This window comes from Aplidium turbinatum, chromosome 16 (assembly GCF_918807975.1).
Source record: "Aplidium turbinatum chromosome 16, kaAplTurb1.1, whole genome shotgun sequence".
Classification (NCBI taxonomy): Eukaryota; Metazoa; Chordata; class Ascidiacea; order Aplousobranchia; family Polyclinidae; genus Aplidium; species Aplidium turbinatum.
Window position 1 is genome coordinate 4,006,732 of NC_137487.1, and position 21,174 is coordinate 4,027,905.

At 38.2% G+C, this 21,174-nt stretch overlaps 2 protein-coding genes across 2 annotated transcripts; one reads left to right on the top strand and one right to left on the bottom strand.

Moving 5' to 3' along the window:
• Positions 1-1,002: 1,002 nt before the first annotated feature.
• On the top strand, positions 1,003-1,668 carry LOC145785917 (uncharacterized protein F54H12.2-like). The gene has a single exon (XM_082597612.1). The coding sequence runs from the start codon at positions 1,003-1,005 to the stop codon at positions 1,666-1,668; it is 666 nt and encodes a 221-aa protein (XP_082453738.1).
• Positions 1,669-4,141: 2,473 nt separating this feature from the next.
• On the bottom strand, positions 4,142-5,885 carry LOC145785919 (uncharacterized protein F54H12.2-like). The gene is made up of 2 exons (XM_082597613.1): positions 5,489-5,885; positions 4,142-5,406 (listed from the first exon to the last, which is right to left on the bottom strand). The coding sequence occupies exons 1-2, from the start codon at positions 5,883-5,885 to the stop codon at positions 4,142-4,144; spliced, it is 1,662 nt and encodes a 553-aa protein (XP_082453739.1).
• Positions 5,886-21,174: the final 15,289 nt, after the last annotated feature.

Here is a 21,174-nt window from a genome sequence, read left to right on the forward strand (position 1 = left end):
AATACCAATGACAGAAGACCAATTACAGCCCGTCTCAGTTGACTCGGCTTTTGTGAAGAAACAATTTGTAAAACGTCGTACTCGCAACAAAAGGTATTATGATCGCTCAAGTAGACCCATGAGACCTCTTGTTAATGGCCAAAATGTTCGCCACAGAGTTGGAAAAAATGGGAGCCAGCCGTCGTAACCGGTCGTCACAATTCACCGCGATCCTATAATGTGCGTGATTCTTATGGCAACACCTACCGGAGAAACCGGAGATATTTAATTAATGTGGAGCCGACATTCAAATTTAATCCTTTAGTTCCTGATGCACATGTATTTGATCAATCTAACGACGAGCCCAATGCGCCACGCCAAAATAACATGCCAGCACCATATATGACCCGTTCTGGCCGGGTAGTAAAGCCTCCTGAGAGATATGGTGTCTGTGCAACCTAAGTAGTAGTGCACATAGTGTGATAGTATCGTGGTACGTTTAGATTTCGTGTTGTGCAACGTGCTATAAGTTGTTCTTACTGTTCATCCAAGTTTTTTGAAAGTAAATTGTGTAGTAGATGTGATTTCGTTATTTCATGTGTATCTGGCAGTGTACCACTCTTCATAAGTTCATTTTAATCTGTTTGTGTATTGTGAAATAGTTTTCTTTCTTCAGACAAAGGGGGATGTAATATTGGAAACGCGCCTTTAAACTTTTAATTTATTTGAGAACTTGCCCTTTAAGTTTGTACCTTGTGTTTCACATTTTGCCTTACGCGTTTTCCATGACCTCTTGATTGGCCGCTGATAAATACGCTTTCCTGACAGCGTTGCGGCATTCTCCAACTCGAGTTCAACTAGTTGTCAAAGTCAATCGTTAGTGCCGCAGCTATGTGGGCGTGTACATTGCCAATTTATGTTTGAGATTCAAATACAGTTATCTGTTCGTCTTTGGGAGTTCGTCCGAAATAGTCAGACGTAAAGGCTAGCGCGAAACATTACACCTCTGACGCGTTTTGTCTCATGGGGGAAGGAAAGGTCAAACTGCAAGAAGTGGTTTTATTCTGTAGAAAGGTCAAACCCAGTGACCCTGTAAGAATCGCCCACATCAAGGCGCTCCAGTCTGGAACAGCCAAGTATCCAATCCGCCGTGTAGAAACAAAAGCTTTTACCGTGCCAAGAGGCAATCTCACCGTCACCAAAGAAAATCTCTTTCTCGGGCAGTTACCAAGAAGAGTGGTGATCGGCATGGTGGACAATGCTTCTTTCAACGGTCTGTCGGCTAGAAATCCGTTTGATTTCAAACACAACTCTGTCAATTTTTTGGCTTTGTATCGTGATGGAAAGCAGATTCCTTCCAAACCATATCAACCTGACTTTGGAAATGGAAAGTATATACGCAGCTACCTCTCCCTATTTACAGGAACAAATCAATATTACGCGGACGAAGGCAATGATATCTCCAGAGCAGAATATCCAGGCGGATATACCCTGTTTGCATTTGATTTGACACCGGACCTTGGCTCGGGGGCGAGTCATTTCGAATTAATAAAGCATGGCAACTTGCGATTGGAAATTCACTTTGCGACAGCCTTACAGCAAACTATCAACGTCATCGTCTATGCAGAGCACGACAATCTTCTAGAAATTGATCGCAGCAAAAGTGTCATATTCGACTATTCGGCATGAACTCGGACCAGATTTCAAGGATTTTATTCAACGACTCTTGTCTAAAGCGTGTTTTCAAGGGTGTGTACGCGAGAGACATGTTGCCCCAAGACGTATCTCCCCCTGCTGCCCTTGTATTCAACACCGACGAAAGCGATCAACCGGGTGAACACTGGGTTGCTGTTTATTTGAATGGTCACGAGCAAGGCGAATTTTTCGATTCTTTTGGTATCCGACCCTACCAGCGTGAATATATCGATTTCATGCATCTCCACTCGATCGATTGGATTTGGAACCACACCACAATTCAAGGACCTTAGTCGCTTGTCTGTGGTCACTATTGCATGTATTTTCTATTAAAACGCTGTTGCGGTGTATCCATGAAGGCGATTGTCTCAAATTTTCATTCTGATCTCAATGCAAACGATCGTGCTATTGAAGACTTTGTACGCCAGCGTTATAAAATAAAAATTTAATTTGCACATTTGTTTAGTTTTTGTTTTTTATTATGTATTTGTGTCAATTACACAGTTGTTGCATTTTTACCTCAATTTCATGTTGTTTTTTGTTTTGTTTTTTTCGACATAAAATTAGAAGAAAAAAATCCTTCTTGCTTCACCTTACAATGCACTTTTTTTTTAATTCTACCTTTGCACTTAAAATTATATTGCTGTTGTTGCCCAATAAAAAAAAATACAAGTTGTCAATTTTATTTTATTGCAAAGCGCAAAAAGCTAAAATGATGCAGGTGAAAAGGGAAATTTGTTCTATAAAAAAGAAAAAAAAATACAAGTTAGCAATTTTATTGCAAAGCGCAAAATGCTAAAATGAAGCAGGTAAAAAGAAACAAGTTTCTTTTCGAAATTTGTTCAATAAAAAAGGAAAAAAAAAATACAAGTTAGCAATTTTATTGAATTGCAAATAAAAAGCTAAAATGAAGCAGGTGAAAAGAAACAAGTTTCTTTTCGAAATTTGTTCAATAAAAAAGGAAAAAAAAAAAATACAAGTTAGTAATTTTATTTTATCGCAAAGCACAAAAAGCTAAAATGATGCAGGTGAAAAGAAACAAGTTTCTTTTCGAAATTTCATTTTGAAGAAATGAAATTAAAAAAAAAAAAAAAAAAAAAAAAGAAACATCTCAATGTTGTGGCGACATTGTTACACAAACTCATCTTCATCAATTTCTGTCCGTACCAAGTTGACACGTTGCTGATGACAGCAGTCATGGTCGATTTCTGCTATGTCCAGTATACAACAGTCAAGTAAAGGTGACTCTACAACCTTGACGATGGTGAACAATTTGCGGCACTCTTCGCACTGTTCAAGCGGTCTCAGGTCAACCAGTGTAACACTTCTGATGAGCCCCCCAAGCAAATGTCGCCACAACATTGAGATGTTTCTTTTTTTTTAATTTCATTACTTCAAAATGAAATTTCGAAAAGAAACTTGTTTCTTTTCACCTGCATCATTTTAGCTTTTTGTGCTTTGCGATAAAATAAAATTACTAACTTGTATTTTTTTTTTTTTCCTTTTTTATTGAACAAATTTCGAAAAAAAACTTGTTTCTTTTCACCTGCTTCATTTTAGCTTTTTATTTGCAATTCAATAAAATTGCTAACTTGTATTTTTTTTTCCTTTTTTATTGATTAAATTTCGAAAAGAAACTTGTTTCTTTTCACCTGCTTCATTTTAGCATTTTGCGCTTTGCAATAAAATTGCTAACTTGTATTTTTTTTTCTTTTTTATAGAACAAATTTCCCTTTTCACCTGCATCATTTTAGCTTTTTGCGCTTTGCAATAAAATAAAATTGACAACTTGTATTTTTTTTTATTGGGCAACAACAGCAATATAATTTTAAGTGCAAAGGTAGAATTAAAAAAAAAGTGCATTGTAAGGTGAAGCAAGAAAGATTTTTTTCTTCTAATTTTATGTCGAAAAAAACAAAACAAAAAACAACATGAAATTGAGGTAAAAATGCAACAACTGTGTAATAGACACAAATACATAATAAAAAACAAAAACTAAACAAATGTGCAAATTAAATTTTTATTTTATACTGCTGGCGTACAAAGTCTTCAATAGCACGATCGTTTGCATTGAGATCAGAATGAAAATTTGAGACAATCGCCTTCATGGATACACCGCAACAGCGTTTTAATAGAAAATACATGCAATAGTGACCACAGACAAGCGACTAAGGTCCTTGAATTGTGGTGTGGTTCCAAATCCAATCGATCGAGTGGAGATGCATGAAATCGATATATTCACGCTGGTAGGGTCGGATACCAAAAGAATCGAAAAATTCGCCTTGCTCGTGACCATTCAAATAAACAGCAACCCAGTGTTCACCCGGTTGATCGCTTTCGTCGGTGTTGAATACAAGGGCAGCAGGGGGAGATACGTCTTGGGGCAACATGTCTCTCGCGTACACACCCTTGAAAACACGCTTTAGACAAGAGTCGTTGAATAAAATCCTTGAAATCTGGTCCGAGTTCATGCCGAATAGTCGAATATGACACTTTTGTTGCGATCAATTTCTAGAAGATTGTCGTGCTCTGCATAGACGATGACGTTGATAGTTTGCTGTAAGGCTGTCGCAAAGTGAATTTCCAATCGCAAGTTGCCATGCTTTATTAATTCGAAATGACTCGCCCCCGAGCCAAGGTCCGGTGTCAAATCAAATGCAAACAGGGTATATCCGCCTGGATATTCTGCTCTGGAGATATCATTGCCTTCGTCCGCGTAATATTGATTTGTTCCTGTAAATAGGGAGAGGTAGCTGCGTATATACTTTCCATTTCCAAAGTCAGGTTGATATGGTTTGGAAGGAATCTGCTTTCCATCACGATACAAAGCCAAAAAATTGACAGAGTTGTGTTTGAAATCAAACGGATTTCTAGCCGACAGACCGTTGAAAGAAGCATTGTCCACCATGCCGATCACCACTCTTCTTGGTAACTGCCCGAGAAAGAGATTTTCTTTGGTGACGGTGAGATTGCCTCTTGGCACGGTAAAAGCTTTTGTTTCTACACGGCGGATTGGATACTTGGCTGTTCCAGACTGGAGCGCCTTGATGTGGGCGATTCTTACAGGGTCACTGGGTTTGACCTTTCTACAGAATAAAACCACTTCTTGCAGTTTGACCTTTCCTTCCCCCATGAGACAAAACGCGTCAGAGGCTCTAGTCAATTTGAGCTTCATCTCGACTCCGTTGAGTAAATATCGATTCTGAAAGGTCATATCCAGATGCAATTTCCCGATCATGTCCACCGATCGACTTTCTCGGATCAACGCCTTGCGTCGATTGAAGCCTACATTTGCATCAGCGAGCGTATCAAACTTATCCTTGGAGTCCTTGTACCATAAGTTTGCAGAGAGCTGTGAAGATTTTGCAGGTCCTCCGAAACTGAGCAGAGTCTCCAAGTAAGCTCTGCAGGGATACGTGTGATTCGATTGGGAAATCTGGGTGTTGTTTAGGCTTAAGTTGATCTGTGACCACAGACTGTGCAACCAATTGCAAACCGGAGCAACGGCATCGTCTGCTGCTAAATTTGTGCCGTCGTTTTTGACCACTTTAGCACGAACGTAGAGTAAGGTGTTGGCCAAATCGATGTAGTAGTCACCTTCCTCGACAATCAAAAACTCGACAGGACCGCTGTCGGTGAGAGTAGATTGCGGGCGATGTTCCACATAATGTCCACTTTCCAAACTGGTTTGGGTAGGCGGAACAGCAAACAAATCCAGCTCGGTTTTCAACCCTTCACAAGACTTTTCATGAATCAAGCTAGCCATCGAAAATGTCTTTTGATACGACTGCTTTCCGTCTACGTTTTTTCAAACTGTTGGATTTGTTGATTTTCTTTCGCCTTTTGACAGGCTGAGATGAGAAAAAGGTCTCGCGTGGTGGGATTTGATGGACCGGGGCCGCGACGCGTTTCAATAAATTGACACCAGCCTGCTTCGATCTTTGTAAAGCCGCTTCTTTCGCACTTTTTCCAGATAACACATCCGAAGCAAAATGTGCACCTGACCTGAGAACTTCTTTTCCAACCGTCTTTGCTCCTGACTTGATCAAAGGCAAGATCGCTTTTCCGAGGCTGGAAAATATACTCCCCAAACCGTAACCGTTTTGATATTGGGCGCCGAAAAAAAACCCTGGTGTACCGTGACCAACCTGAGAGACGTAGTAGTTTTCATAGGCTCTCGCGTTGCAACAGAACGCGGGCTTGTGAGGCATTATAGTTGATGAAGACGTCTTTTCCGAAAGTGAAGCGTGACCACTACTTTTCCCGTCTCAAATCGAACTGGCTTGCCCTGATCGTTTCGCAGCGATATATGTACAGTGTCGAAGTTTTTCAGTTGAATGGTGTGATAATGCACTTTCTCACTTCTTTGGTAAATGTAATCACCATCTTTTCCTTCCACAGGAACTATAGCCAGCAAAGGAGCTAAAGTGTCGCCAACCACTCTGGGTTCTACCACATCGCAATACAAGTACATGGCATAAAAACCTTGGTGTATATCTACGCGACGTCTTGCTTCATATTCACCGCTTTTAAAACGCTTTCTATGAAACCCCAACAATTCAGCAAGTCCTTCACCCATCGTGATGTGGGCGCCGCTTTTGACCAACATATTGATAAGCCTTGTGTAAGGATTGTAATACAAGTGTAATGACAATTGCGTTCCAATTGTACGCTTTAATTTCATTTCCAAGTATTGAAGGATGGCTTGAGGATTAGGGTAGTGACCAGAATCCAAGGCCACGACAGTGTCAATTACACCGTCTACATAGTGCAACCAATGATTGACCGAATTGGTGATGTTCTTCCAGGAGTGTGGATATTGGATTTCGGCGATACCAACCTCCCAATCTCCTTCCAAGTTGATCTCATTCGGTAGTCTGACCACATAATCCGTCAAGGTGTTGGAAGGGAAAAATTTCATGGAGCTGTTACTCGGCAGGGTTAGGTAAAACATTTTTCTTTGGATATTTTATTTTGGGTTGTGGCATAACCAAACCTAAACAATTGGAAAGCAACACGATCCAAAGTTTGCGCGGGTCCGCTTCTAAACTCAGATTGTAGAGACTGAACGATATCACAATCAAAATGACAACCATTTGAAAAAAATAGACTATTTCACTTCTGGGAACGTTTTTTCCACACATTTTCCACTCAGCCATAACGTACAACACTCGCTTCGTCAATCCAGCAATTGAACTTGTCCGGGTAACCGAGCCACTTTACAAGGATCTGTTTCTTTCGATTCTTTTTTCTCCTCCCTAGAATCGCTTCTACCTTGTAGATGTCGTGATCAAGTCTGTTTGAAATTGTTCTGCGATGCCACCGATCACCACACGACGACATGGAAAGCGTATGCGAATCGGTTTATGGCGTGTGTAAGCGTCTTGAGAGCCGAGCCACAATTTTACAGGTTTCTTGATCACCCTATGTAGCCTTTCCTCTCCACCGAAGCTTCCAGGATTCCCGGCGTCATGGTAAAATCAATCGTGCTGGCGCCATGTTATCTTTTTTTGAGACTAGGAAAAGCGCAAGTTTCACCCAACTCTTCTTGAAACTCTTTCAAACCGGTCGGTTGAAAGTTTTTGGATTTATGAACGACAGCCGAAATCAAATGTTTTATATTAGAGTTAGGAATCGCCTGTCCATGAATCGTGAGTTCGCCTGATTTGTTCCAACCGAGAGAAGAATTGCTTTTGATAACGTCCACAAGACCACGACTTTTTCCGAGGTAGGTTTTTGCAACTCCTGCCAATATGTCATCCTCAGTAAAATGTCGTTTCTCTTCAAGAACAATCTTGGTTGGAGTGTTGACATATTTTTCACGATAAACAATGTACTGCTGCAAGATTTGATCGTAGAGTTTCACTTTTTCACTCGTGGTCAGATCAGAACGAGAAAGAATGTCATTCATTTTGGAGTCCAACTCACTCATCGCGTTCAGCAAAGGAGGTTTTTGCATGTTCTTTTCTCGCATCGATTCTAAAAGGCGTGGTTCCACAAGGCTCATCTTTTTGACACTCTTCATCTTGTTATTTTGAAGCCAAAGTGCCGATCAACCCAGCGATCGCAGGAACAACGGCGGATAGGAGAGCTCCCAGAAAGCCTCCGTGTTGAATAATCTGTCGTTTTTTAGTAAGACTGGTCTTCTTTTTGGCCAGCTCACGCAAAGGTTTCTTGTATTTAAGCAGATTTTCCTTTTGCTTTGAAGAGATGGGGACGTTGCCCTTCAACACGTTGTAGCAGCAATCACAAACACACTTAATCAATTCGTTATATGCTGACTTTATAACCCCTTTAGCAACATTAGGATTCGCTTTGGAAAGAAGTTTGAGTGTGTCGATGTGTCGTTGTAAACGGGCAGTCATCATCAAGGAATGGGGATGTATACAAAATTGGTTTCTCCTGGAAAGATGTCAGTGCACAATCGAAATTTTTTCGGGGTGCTTTGTTTAAAATCCAACAGTTAATCACCAAAAGGCTTAGATGTTTCGTCTGCAAAAGCTTCTTGAAGAACACCCGTTTGCCTCGGATAAGCTAGCTTTGCCAAATGAAGTATGTGAGAGTTGTCTCTAGGGTTTTTAAACACCACCAAATAGTGTGCGTTAAGACTGATCGTCCGTGTTCTACTCCAATTTCTTTGTTTATTCTATATACATTTGAATTTTAATTTCTTTGTTTATTCTTTATACATTTGAATTTTGACGGGTGAATTTACACAAAAAGTGGGACTTCTGGCAACCCTGGAGCTTGAACACCTTGACGTCATCATAGAAACAAACAACAATTCATTGTCACACATGAGTGATTCTTGTCACACTTGAACACTCATATGGAATATGCTTACCATACATCTGACAACCCTGGAGATTTATTTACTATACATCTGGCAACCCTGCAGAACTCACATTTCTTTGTTTATTCTTTATACATTTGAATTTTTTTTGGCGGGTAAATTTATACAAAAAGTGATCTGGCAACCCTGGAGAGTTATTTACCATACATCTGGCAACCCTGCAGGAAACAAAGAACAATCCATTGTCACACATGGGTGGTTCTTGTCACACTTGAACACTCATGTGGAACATGTTTACCATGTGTTTTGGCAACATCTGGCAACCCTGGAGCGTCATCATAGAAACAAACAACAATTCATTGTCACACATGAGTGATTCTTGTCACACTTGAACACTCATATGGAATATGTTTACCATACATCTGGCAACCCTGAAGATTTATTTACTATACATCTGGCAACCCTGCAGAACTCACATTTCTTTGTTTATTCTTTATACATTTGAATTTTTTTTGGCGGGTAAATTTATACAAAAAGTGATCTGGCAACCCTGGAAATTGATTTACCATACATCTGGCAACCCTGCAGAACTCATATTTCTTTGTTTATTCTTTATACATTTGAATTTTGGCGGGTAAATTTACACAAAAAGTGATCTGGCAACCTTGGAGATTTATTTGCCATACATCTGGCAACCCTGGAGCTTGAATCATACTCGCATTTCTTTGTTTATTCTTTATACATTTAAAGTGATCTGGCAACCTTGGAGATTTATTTACCATACATCTGGCAACCCTGGAGCTTGAATCATACTCGCATTTCTTTGTTTATTCTTTATACATTTGAATTTTAATTTCTTTGTTTATTCTTTATACATTTGAATTTTGGCGGGTGAATTTACACTAAAAGTGGGACTGTTCCGCTTCAACACCTTTTGTGACGTCAACACCTTAGCATCATCATAGAAACAAACAACAATTCATTGTCATGCATGAGTGGTTGTGACGTCAACACTTTAGCATCATCATAGAAACAAACAACAATTCATTGTCACGCATGAGTGGTTTTTGGTTTGTTTCTTTTGTGACGTCACAGCATGGCATATGGGGGTCCGAGATGGGCCATACTATACTACTCCAGCCTAATTTATCGAACAAAATTGTTAGCATAGCTTCCAACCAGCGTAGCCTACTTTCGGTTTCGATAGTCTACACTCTACAGTACGTGCACGGACATTTTGCTGAAAGGACATTTTGCCGAAAGACATTTTGCCGAAAGACATTTTGCCGAAAGGACATTTTGCCGAAACTCATTTTGCCGACAGGACTAATTACCGAATTCTATAATTTCGCCAATTTGTCTAATCGGCATTTAGTCCTTTCGGCAATTAGTCTTTCGGCAAAATGAGTTTCGAAAAAATGTCTATTCGGCAAAATGTCTTTCGGCAAAATGTCCTTTCGACAAAATGTTTTTTCGACAAAATGTCCGGGTACACTACAGTATGGCTGTACGTGTACGACGTATAGTAGGGCCTACATTTCATACTGCATAAAACGCTTAAAAAATTTTCAAAAAATTTCGGGGGGGCAAATGCCCCCAATGCCCCCCCTGGTTGCGGGCTTGCCTGGAATTCCGCGGAACATGGAACGAGGTTTAAAGGGCTCCGCAAGGGTTTTTTGTTTTTTAGGAGAATTGGTTTCTTGCTTCAAGATATTGATGCGTCATTCCAAACTTTTAGCTTACCGTGTCAATGGCCGAAAAAGAAACATTGGGAGTTATTGCGTCACTGGTTATTGTTTTGCTATCAACAAAAACGTTATTGGTAACAAAGTTATTTCGTGATTATGTTTGTTAGTGGGAATTCCGCGACAGACGCGAAAGTTAATCAGGGTTTCGAGGTGGCAAAATGTTGAAGAACGCTGCGGTCTGAAGCTAAAAAATCTTATAGTCTACGTTTTTTGCTCTTAGAGCACTATGCTGACAGTTGAGGTCATGCCTAATAACTACATCACATATATAGTAGGGTGGGCCGTTTTTGACTTTTTTTTTAAATTTAAAAACGGCTAGTCATAAAAAGTGGAACATGCATGAAATAATTACGTGCGCAAAATTTCATCAGTTTTGGGGTGCATCTTCTGCCCCCGCAGGGGGGTCAAACTTTCAATTTTTGAAAAAAAAAGGGAATTTTCAATTTCCATTTTAACATAAATTTTTTTATAATTTTTCTACTGGCTAGTTATAAATTGTAAGTGGGATGTAGCTACCCAGAACTTTCCTATGTAAAGGCATGTTCGAAGCTTTAGGTTTACTGCCCCTGCATCGACGACAAAAATGCTGAATTTTTACCAATTTGAGATGCTCTTTTGTCATTGCTCAATAAACAAACTTGTCGCGAAAGGACGAGATGGTGTTAACGCTGTACGCTCATTAATGTTCTGTCCATTAACTTTGCAGGATGATACGAATGAGGTACGAACATTAGTACATATTTATGATAAAGAGTTACAAAAAAAAAGAATAACCTTTTGAAGTCAAATTCTAGAGGTGGGCCTAAATTTCAACAAAATTTAGACCAAATGAAAGAATCTGCAAAGCAAAAATATTTGAAATCGGTTGTTGTAGCCTAAGTGCTCCAACTTTCTGCAATGCACTTGCCCGCAGGAAAATCGTGTCCCTGTTACAGAACAACAGTTCCTTCTTGATCAAAGAACAACTCGCATGGTGATTGATAAACATGATAAATCGGCCACAAAATCTAATTTTAAATTTTTACTTGGAGACTCGCAAGATCAGAACAATTCCGTTCTTTACGTGAAAACCCAGGAGCAGGCACAAGTAGCGCTTTGGCTAAAACACCTTTAACTTCTTATTCAAGCTCAGAAACTTTGTCATCCAATGAAGAACGCTGCGAAAAGTTTGATTATCAACCCAGTTTTGCCTCGGAAAACCCCAGAAAAAGCAAGGTTACTTCCAGTTTAGTAATATTTGCTGAATCATGCGATCGTACTGGTATTTCAGATAGGTTTGCAGCACTTATTGCTTCATCATTTCTACAAGATGCGGGAGTTGTAAAGGATAGCGAATCTCAATCACTCATATAGATAAAAGCAAAGTGAGAAGAGTGAAAAAAAAGTTGAGGTCTACAACTCAAATGGAAAGTAGGCCTATCATGTGCATAAATTTGCAAAGCATTATTTAGATGGCCGAAAAGATTAAACAAAATAAAATTGCTGGGCGACTTCGAAAACATCTCGCAGTTGAAGAACACACTGCTTTACTTGAGGAGCCAAGTTATCATTTCATTGGTCATTTTACTGCAGCCAACTGATCTAATGTGTCAATAGCTACCGGGATTCTTGAATATCTTGGATCCAATAAAATTAGCTACGATAATGTAATGGCAATTGGATGCGATGGAACCGCAGTAAACACAGGTCAAAGAGGCGTCGTGATAAAGCTCCTGGAAGATCATTTCCAAAAGCCACTTCAATGGTTAATAAAAGATATGGCAATACTAGCAGACCTGATAGCTTCGCTGGGCCTATTATAAAGCAGCCAGCCACTGTCACACAACTAGATGTTGTAAAATATAAAGCAGTTCCGGCACCAGAGATTGAAATTGATGAAAATGACCTCAGCACTGATCAAAAATATCTTCTACACATGCACAGAGCAGTGAAAATTGGAGATATATCAATTCATTTTGCATATATGAGTCCAGGTATGATGAACCACTCAAGATGGTTGAACACAGCCAATAGAATTCTACGTTTATATGTTGCATCTAACGCGTCAGCTGTATTGGTGGAACGTGTGGACTATATCATGAATGTTTATATTCCAGGGGGCTCAAGTTGTCAACCTCCTAGTGGTGAGCCCTGGTAATTGATTCTTGCAATCAAGCGAATGACAACAAATCGAGACAGAAGAAGAAGATATTCCAGTATGGTTTGCCATTATAAAGGAAAGCAATTTCATTAATGGGTAATGGCCAAAAACATTTCTTTAAAATTCTACACTCTGCTCAGAAGCTATCGAATAAAGCTCGCAATATCCTCAACAAAGTAATATAGAGGAATGCGTTTTATGCCCGTCCTGAAAACATTTTGATTGCAATCATATTTTATACATACCAAAGAGTATATGTAAGGGAACTAGGATGGAGAAGAATTTTCAATTCAAGAATATTATCATCTCACAGCACTCGTCAGCAAAAATTCACCCTGTCAATATTGCAGTTCAGTTCCGAACGTTACTTTGAGATGATAGACTGGCAAAATATTCCAGTTACGTAACCCCCAGCGATGCGTGGTGTTGACAGCAATGTGATAAAAGAGCACATCAAAACAAAGATGCCTTCACAACAGTTGTTTTCTACGTTTTCTCTGCCACACACAACAGATGCTCATCACATGTGGTGGACAGTGTTGAAAGAGATGGGTAGCCGATATTAAAGCAATATTACAATCAAGGAAAAAAATTCCTAGGTTCCAGTCGAAACAAGATTTTATGATTCATTAGAATTCAGCCAGAACTAAATTGGAGCAATAAATCTGGGGAACTGGCTAAAAGACCTTGTTGTTTGTTGTATTTTTGACACAATTTTGTTACACAAGTTCTTTTTTATCGTTACATTGCTGTCAAACAAAGTTTACTCTTGTATGTGGTTCTGTAGTAACCTATCAAGTGAACCTTTAATGGTTTGCAAATGACAAATTTGTGTAAACAAAATCATGATAACAATTCACGTGGAACTGTACAGTACATTCCATTTACGGAACCTGCAGATTATATTGCTTTTATTCTGAAGTAAATTATAGGTTGCGTTTTATAGCTGCAACAGATCAAACGTAGGCTACTATTGCTTTTAATTTAAGCAAGACAATGTCTTATAGCTTGTCAGTTCCTAACATCCTGCAAAGTTAGTGGACAGAACATAAATGAGCGTACAGCGTTGACACCATCTCGCCCTTTTGCGACAAGTTTGTTTATTGAGCAATGACAAAAGAGCATTTCAAATTGGTGAAAATTCAGCATTTTGGTCGTTGATGCGGGGGCAGTAAACCTTAAGCTTCGAACATGCCTTTACATAGGAAAGTTCTGGGTACATCCCACTTACAATTTATAACTAGCCAGTAGAAAAATTATAAAAAAAATTATGTTAAAACAGAAATTGAAATTTCCCCTTTTTTTCAAAAAATTAAAAGTTTGACCCCCCTGCGGGGGCAGAAGATTTGCCCCCAAACTGATGAAATTTTGCACACGTAATTATTTCATGCATGTGCCACTTTTTATGACTAGCCGTTTTTGAATTTCGAAAAAAAGTCAAAAACGGCTCCCCCTAATATATAGCCTACCACAGGAAGAAACTAGAAGTTTGAGTTGTCAAAGTTAGATGAGTCACCATTTTTACCCACACCCAATGGTGTCCGCATGATTTTCGTGAGAGAGGGATCAAGAAGTTTTTGTAAAAAAAAACGATTTTTTTTTTAGAAATTTAAGTTAGGGCCTGCATATGATTAGTGCAGACTTACACAAACAGCAAAATCCGTTATTTCTACATTGATTTAACGTCTGCAGATGAAAGTTATTAAGCAATAAATATTTACATCAAAATTCAAGAAATGCTGTGAAAAATTTTTTATCTCAAAATTATCAACAACACCAAAGCTTACTGCTGCTAGCTCAAGTTGACTAGATGAACAAAGAAACCGCAAGGTCAAGCAGTGCTGGTTAAGTGTGCGCTTGAGCAATCCATTCTGTTGTAGCGGCATCTAGTGGATAGAATGTTTTACAAACAACAAGACTTCAACAATCGGAAACTTTACTCTGTCAATCTCGGTAACCGGCCCTGTGTCAGCAGTTCAAACACCCAAGAATCAAGCCAAGTTGGTCATGTTCAAATTTAAGCGAGTTGTCCCAAAAAACGGTGGAAATTGAAGCAAGCTAAAACTTAGACAAGACACCAGTGAAATGCAGAGCGGTAATTAAAAACTGGTCTTCGAGTCGAAAGTGCTGTAGCCTGGCGGTGCGGTACTGATGAGCCCAGCCTTATGGGAAAAACACCAGTTGGTACCTCTATCAATTCGTGCTAAAATCGGCTGCCGAAAAAACATGCAGTTTCAAAGTTTAGCGTAAAATGTCACACAGACGCAATAAAGCATTCGAAAACTATGACACAAAATTGATTTCAAAACAGCGTCGCGGCAAAGAAAGTTTCCGTCTATCCAAAACAAACTTTTGTTGTGGATGTTTCTGTTTCAAAGACGGATTTTTTAAGTGGTAAAAACTTTTAGCGTGTGATGATTTCCTATTTCCGTAACCATCGCGACGTTAAGTGTAGGTTACTGTATTTGACTTGAAACACGCCATTTGTATGCTTTTATTGCGTCCATACTTTAATCAGGCTAATGCTAATCTCATCCCACAACTTTGCAAACAGACAACTCTGACATTTACGTTTCTTTTTATGCTACAACATATTGTAATTATTGTGACAATATATGTTTGCAATGTTTATACCTGATGTGTGTAGCCTACTGTAAGACACTTTCAAAAGCAAACAAAATAATATTCCAATTCAATATTAATCGTAATTTGGTAGAGACAAGGGCAGTGGCCAACGTAAGACTTCTTTGAGGGGCAACATTATTATATTTGCTTTTTGAATAAAAACTAGTTTGCATTTTTTGATTTTGCATTGAAAACAAGTAATACTTGATCACTAAAAACGGAATAGGAAAAATTTTGGCTGAATAACGTCAGTCAGATTTTGTGTCACACCACTGAAACCAGCAATCTTTTCTGTGAATGACTAAGATGGAAAATTGGAAAAAACACGATCATACATCATACAACGATGGTAAAATTGTTAAAATCTGAGCAGAAACGAGAAAACTACCGCAAGTTTAGTGGAAGCACTATTTACCGATCACAGCAAACAGGGGGTGACGTATACTGAATAAGGATCGATTCGCCTTTAAATGCATTGAAAAAAAGCTTCGCTGGGCGGTTAACACTTTGCTCCTCAAGGGGAGGCCAGATTTGGCCCCCCCCCTCATATTTCCTTTGATTATTTGAAGCACAGTAACGCCATGCACTTGGTTTTTCTTGACTTTTCCTAAAATTGCCAGGCGGATCTGATGATATTAAATTTGATGCTAAAAGTTGTGTAGTTTTCTTGTAAATTCAAGATTTTGGTGAATTTTTGCTATTTCTAGCTCACTTCCAGCAAAGCGTGAAATGGATTACATTGCGATAACAAGCCATAAGCTCATAATTGCTTCGTGCATCGATATGCGCGAGCAGAGAGAAACATCCTCTTGTTTTCCTTTGTTTGGTTTGACCTCAATAATACAAAGCGCGTTATTTCTTATGCCACAAAAGAAAAGCCAGTGATCACAAAGCTGTTAATTAGAAACAATAATAGCAAACGTTTTTTGCGTTATCAGCTCTACAAAGAAGAATAGCAATCCACGATCAAAATAGTAGGCTATGTAGGCCACAAACTATTCAAAACAGTTGTTTCAAGCAGATGATATTCATTGACGAATAAAAAACGTTACAATAAGAAATCTTCTCTTGGGTAAATGCACGAAAACCTGGTTTCGAAATAAACGTTCTATGGAAATGCTCTCAGTGACAAAACTTGCAATTGAGGAAATGTATCACCGCAAATGCTTTTGGGAGAGGCCGAAGAAATGGCGTTTTTGCAAACAGTAATTGTGAGATACACTCAAAATTATGAGATAGGCTCCATTTACACGTAGCAGCTAACTCGATGGCTACATGTCCCTTCCCTGCTTTATGTTGCCTACTTGTTGTTATGTCCTGCATTTTTGTTTCACAGCGCACTGTGTGTTGTTCCAAAGAGCGCAAAATAAAGATGATAATGCCTCATCTACATTATTAAATATTTTGTAATGTAGAAGAGGCATAAAGCTAGGCGTCACATCAGATAAACAACAAATCAGCTTTTTTCATCATTGATTCAACATCTGAATACGTTGCGCCAATGTATAAGAGGTCGGCTATTGTGAAGACCCGCCATTTATAAACGATCCGATTATACCAAAAGTGGGACAAACTAGTGGATCAAAGAATGAATAAACAATGCTGAGAAAACTAAATCTAGGTGACGAGCAATACCGATGTCTTCATTTATCTTGGAAAAATGCTGCCTAAACTTATCAACAAAAAATACCGTAAATAACGGCAAGGACCCGAAAGCAGAATTTTCTCGACTTTAGCATGAATGTGGTCAGACATCTACAGTAATAATTCCACACATACAATAACGGGCACTCAACGGCTGTAAGATACATAATAATCAACCTGGTTCTGGGCCGTTTGTGTACCAGCTTAGGGGAAGACACTACTTGAAATGATGCACCACACAAATTATTTTCAATGAAGACTGAGTCTAAAAACCGATGTGGATTGTGCTGCACAATGACTTCAAGTTTCGGACAGAAAAGGCACAAAAATAACACGATAAAAATAAAGACCTTGTGGGAAATTTTCGAGAATCATAACACGATGCAAATACCATAAACGCGTAGTTTGCATGCTGCTCTAAGCTGGCCGGCAACCACAAAGGTAGACAATACAGTCAGTTTATAATTCGAACAACGCAATAAACATTATAAATACGTAAACCGACAATTTTCTTTTACAAACGTTTTACGTCTAATGGTAAATTTTCCCCCAACAATTTTTTGTGAAGCGCTTGCAAACCACGGTTTTGTAAAATAATTCATCATTATTATTTTTTACTTCTCGGATATTGTAAAACGTCATCAGCAAAATCACAAAAAAAAAATTTATTACTTCAGTGTAGTAGGCCTAAGAATTTTTTATAGAATTGTAGCCACGTTGTTTCAACAAAGAAGCCATTTTTTGACAATACAAAGTTATAGAAAATAATTTGCAATCCTGCAAATGTTTGGAAAGAATCTAGGAAGTCTTCTCACAATCTGGCACAAAATAATTATGTTTATTGTATCTCTGCAATATTTTTTACGACAAACTTTGAAGCTTCGTTATAATCATTTTTATCTTTGAAGTCAAAAGTTAATTTTTTTTTGGCCAGAAACATAATCGCTGCCTTGCTGATGTTGTCGCCTTTACGCGTATTTTTTGTGTTTCAAACAATGACGACCCAGTCAGCAATCCAGTCCTTTTACATTGATTCAACATTTGTAAACGTTAAATTTATGTAGCTTTGCTGACTGTGGGTATTTCACATTTCCTTTGTTTACGCATGTTGATCAATTCGCTGTTGCATTGTTTCGACGCTGGCGAACTAAAAATGTATTTTCAAATTGATTGACACAATCTTCAATAAAAAGTTTAGCTTCGAACTTAGCTTTGTTGAGGTAAATGCTGTATTGTTTGTGGATGTACTGTAATTTATGAGTCATGTTTATAAACACTCGTAAGCGAAATGAGTTATGATGTAGCCTGCATGATATTTGTGATGCGACTTGACACAAATCCACAATTTCAAAAGCACCTAATTTGAACTTAGAAATTTCAGATAATTTCAACAACTTGTTCAATTGTCTTCTCTCTACTAAAAATATTCATACTACAAACTCAATTGTAGACCTAAAATACACAAACGAAGATGTAAACAGCTATTCAAGCAGGCTAAGGTGTTACTTATGAGAAGTTTGGTTCCATAAAACTAGAAGCTGGCCATGAGTTTGGGAATGCATTAGTTTAGGACAAAAATGTAAGACAACAAACGCATTTTTTTTTTTTTTCAAATTTGTGTAACAATATTACTCTGATTGTAACTATTTTAGAATCAGTGAGTAGCTTACAATAAGATTTGCTCGCAAGTCGTAAGTAAATCTTTATCAATGCAATGATTCGGCACACCGCACACACACTTCGTGCGTTCGATCGAGCTCTTTGTTATTTAGAAGTTTGCATGAAATCGGATTAGCACGGTAATTAAATAGCGGCAAGTTAAATCAAAATTGTCGTTTTTGGGTACCTTTGCAAAAATTGAAATATCAAGTTTAACATTTAAAATTTTAAAATAATGACTTTTCAAACTTATAGACAAATGATTTTTTTTCACACCAGTGCAACTTCTGTTGAAATAGCACCAGCGGATAACACGTAACAGCTGATTGAATTTGATCCAAAAACGGCCCCCCCTTGAGCAGTTAACTTCCAAAAAAACGTTGAAAAGCAAAGGGTTAAGTTTGAACGACGATTGCTAGTTTGGTAGATGAGATATAAACCTGAAACTTTTTAGGTGAATAAAGCAAGACATACTCTTTCAATTTGTAAAGGATTAATGATTTTATTGTAAAAATTAAATTGCTGAGAATCGGTACAAATTGGTGAAGTTTAAGTTATTACAAGATAAATCTAGTACTTACTTTGTGCTTGCATTTGATTGATTTAGGTAGATATATAATCGTACTTTCCAACGATGGTAAAAGTGTTAAAATCCGAGAAGAAGCAAGAAAACTACAGCAAGTTTAGTAGAAGCACTATTTACCGATCACAGCAAGCAGGGGGTGGCTTAGATCGATTCGGCTTTACAATGCATTGGAAAAAAGTGTCGCCCAGCGGCTACGTTTGAACGACGATTGCCCGTTTTATAGATAAGATATAAACCTGAAACTTTCCAGGTGCATAAAGCAAGACATATTCTTTTAGTTTGCAAAATTTAATGATTTTATTGCAAAAATTAAGTTGCTGAGAATCGTTACAAGTTGGTGAAGTTTAAGTTATCACAAGATAAAGCTAGTACTCATTTTGTGCTACTGTTTAATTGATTCGTGTAGATGTATGATCGTGCTTTCTAACGATGGCAAAATTTTTAAAATCCGAGCAGAAACGAGAAAACTACAGAAAGTTTAGTGGAAGCACTATTTACCGATCACAGCAAACAGGGGGTGGCTTAGATCGATTCGCCTTTACAACGCATTGGAAAAAAGTGTCGCCCAGCGGCTACGTTTGAACGACGATTGCCCGTTTTGTAGAAGTAGATAAGATATAAACCTGAAACCTTTTATATAAACCTTTTATAAACCTTTATTATAAACCTTTATTATAAACCTTTATATATTATAAACCTTTTATTGTAAAAATTAAAATGCGAGCAGAATACATTTCTACAACACATTTAGTTACCTACAAGCTACAGTACAACGCATTTAGTTGCAAACGTTTCATATTTTTATTTTTAAAGTTTAATTTAGTAAATTTTTAGTTGAATATCAGTGGCGTAGCCAAGGAGGCGAGGGGGCGGTTTGGGGGTTACAACCCCGCCCCCCTTTGCCACGCGTGTGACGTCACGATATTGAGAATGATGCTTTCAGTCTAAAAAAAAATTGCCTAATTTTAAACTAAACTGCATTAAAAGAGCGAGTTTTGCCAATACCAAACATTCAAACATCTCAGCCAGGAATTAGCAACAAGAAAACATAGAGACTTTGGCTTTATTTCCGAAAAATGCCTAAGAAAACATGATCTCATCCTTTTGCTAAGCCACCGGACAGCACCATTTTACAGGAATATTCATACCCACATTTTTGTTGAAAATGCTCTCAGAATGCACCAAATTTAAAGTAATTTTTCAAAATTTACTGGGGTTGGTCCCCAAAACCCCCCGCCGCTAGGCTGTCAAAACACCCCCTTTTAAAATTCCTGGCTACACTACTGGTTGAATTGATGCAATTTGGTAAATTTTATGTCATTCTAAGTAGTTATATTCAACACTCGACGTTGGTTTAATGTTTTTATTGTAAAAACACAGTAAAATTGTCAAAAAATCCATATCCATTCCGCTTTATCACCTTCATTCCGCCGCTTTTCAGCATCTTTTTTTCCACCCTTTATGTAGTAGTTGCGTCCGTGTTGTGACGTCATGTTGACCAGGGTGGCGGATTCTATACTTGCACCGCATTTTCTTATGAATATAGGCCATGACTATGCTATAATGTCAACAAAACTTTTGAATGTAATGTAAAAGCAAACTAAACGTTGTAGCCTATAGGTTTCATCGAAAGGAAATATGTTTGAAATCGCCTAGTTGGTTAAGTTAAACTTCGGTACAGTAGCCTAGCTACCGGCCAGCAAAAATTGTCATTTTTACATCGTTTCAACGTCGCCAGACGTTGAAATCGTGTAAAAAGGGAACTTTTGCTGACCAGGTATAGGTTGCAACTGAGAAATATTTACAAAAGCCATTCGATTTGTTCAAAGAACCGAATTAGCCTAACAGTTCGCATTTACATTGATTTAATGTCTGAATACGTTGAATCACTCAGTTGGCCTATCGTTTTTCTTTACATTGATTTCACGTCTGAATAGGTGGATTCAATGCAAAAAAAAACTTGCAGACTGGCGCGCTTGTAAATGCAATGGTCATTTCGACGATCAATTGCAACACCGATTTGCTCCAAAATTTCAAAGTGCGTTTCAATATTCACTTGTTTTTTTATTCACTTGCGTTTCAATAGTTTGGCAACCTATTTTTTCATTACCATGGCAACAAGAGAAAGAGGAGAACTCTTTTTTCAAAGCGCTGGCTTAATAGTGTAGTCATATTAGGGTTTGACCCGGAAAAAATTCGTAACTTAACAAATTTGGTACCAAAAGAAGCGAAATTTTATGTAGGTCATCATATCCAAAATCCTCTTCAATCGGCTTTGAGCAAATGGAATGGGGGGCATTTGAAA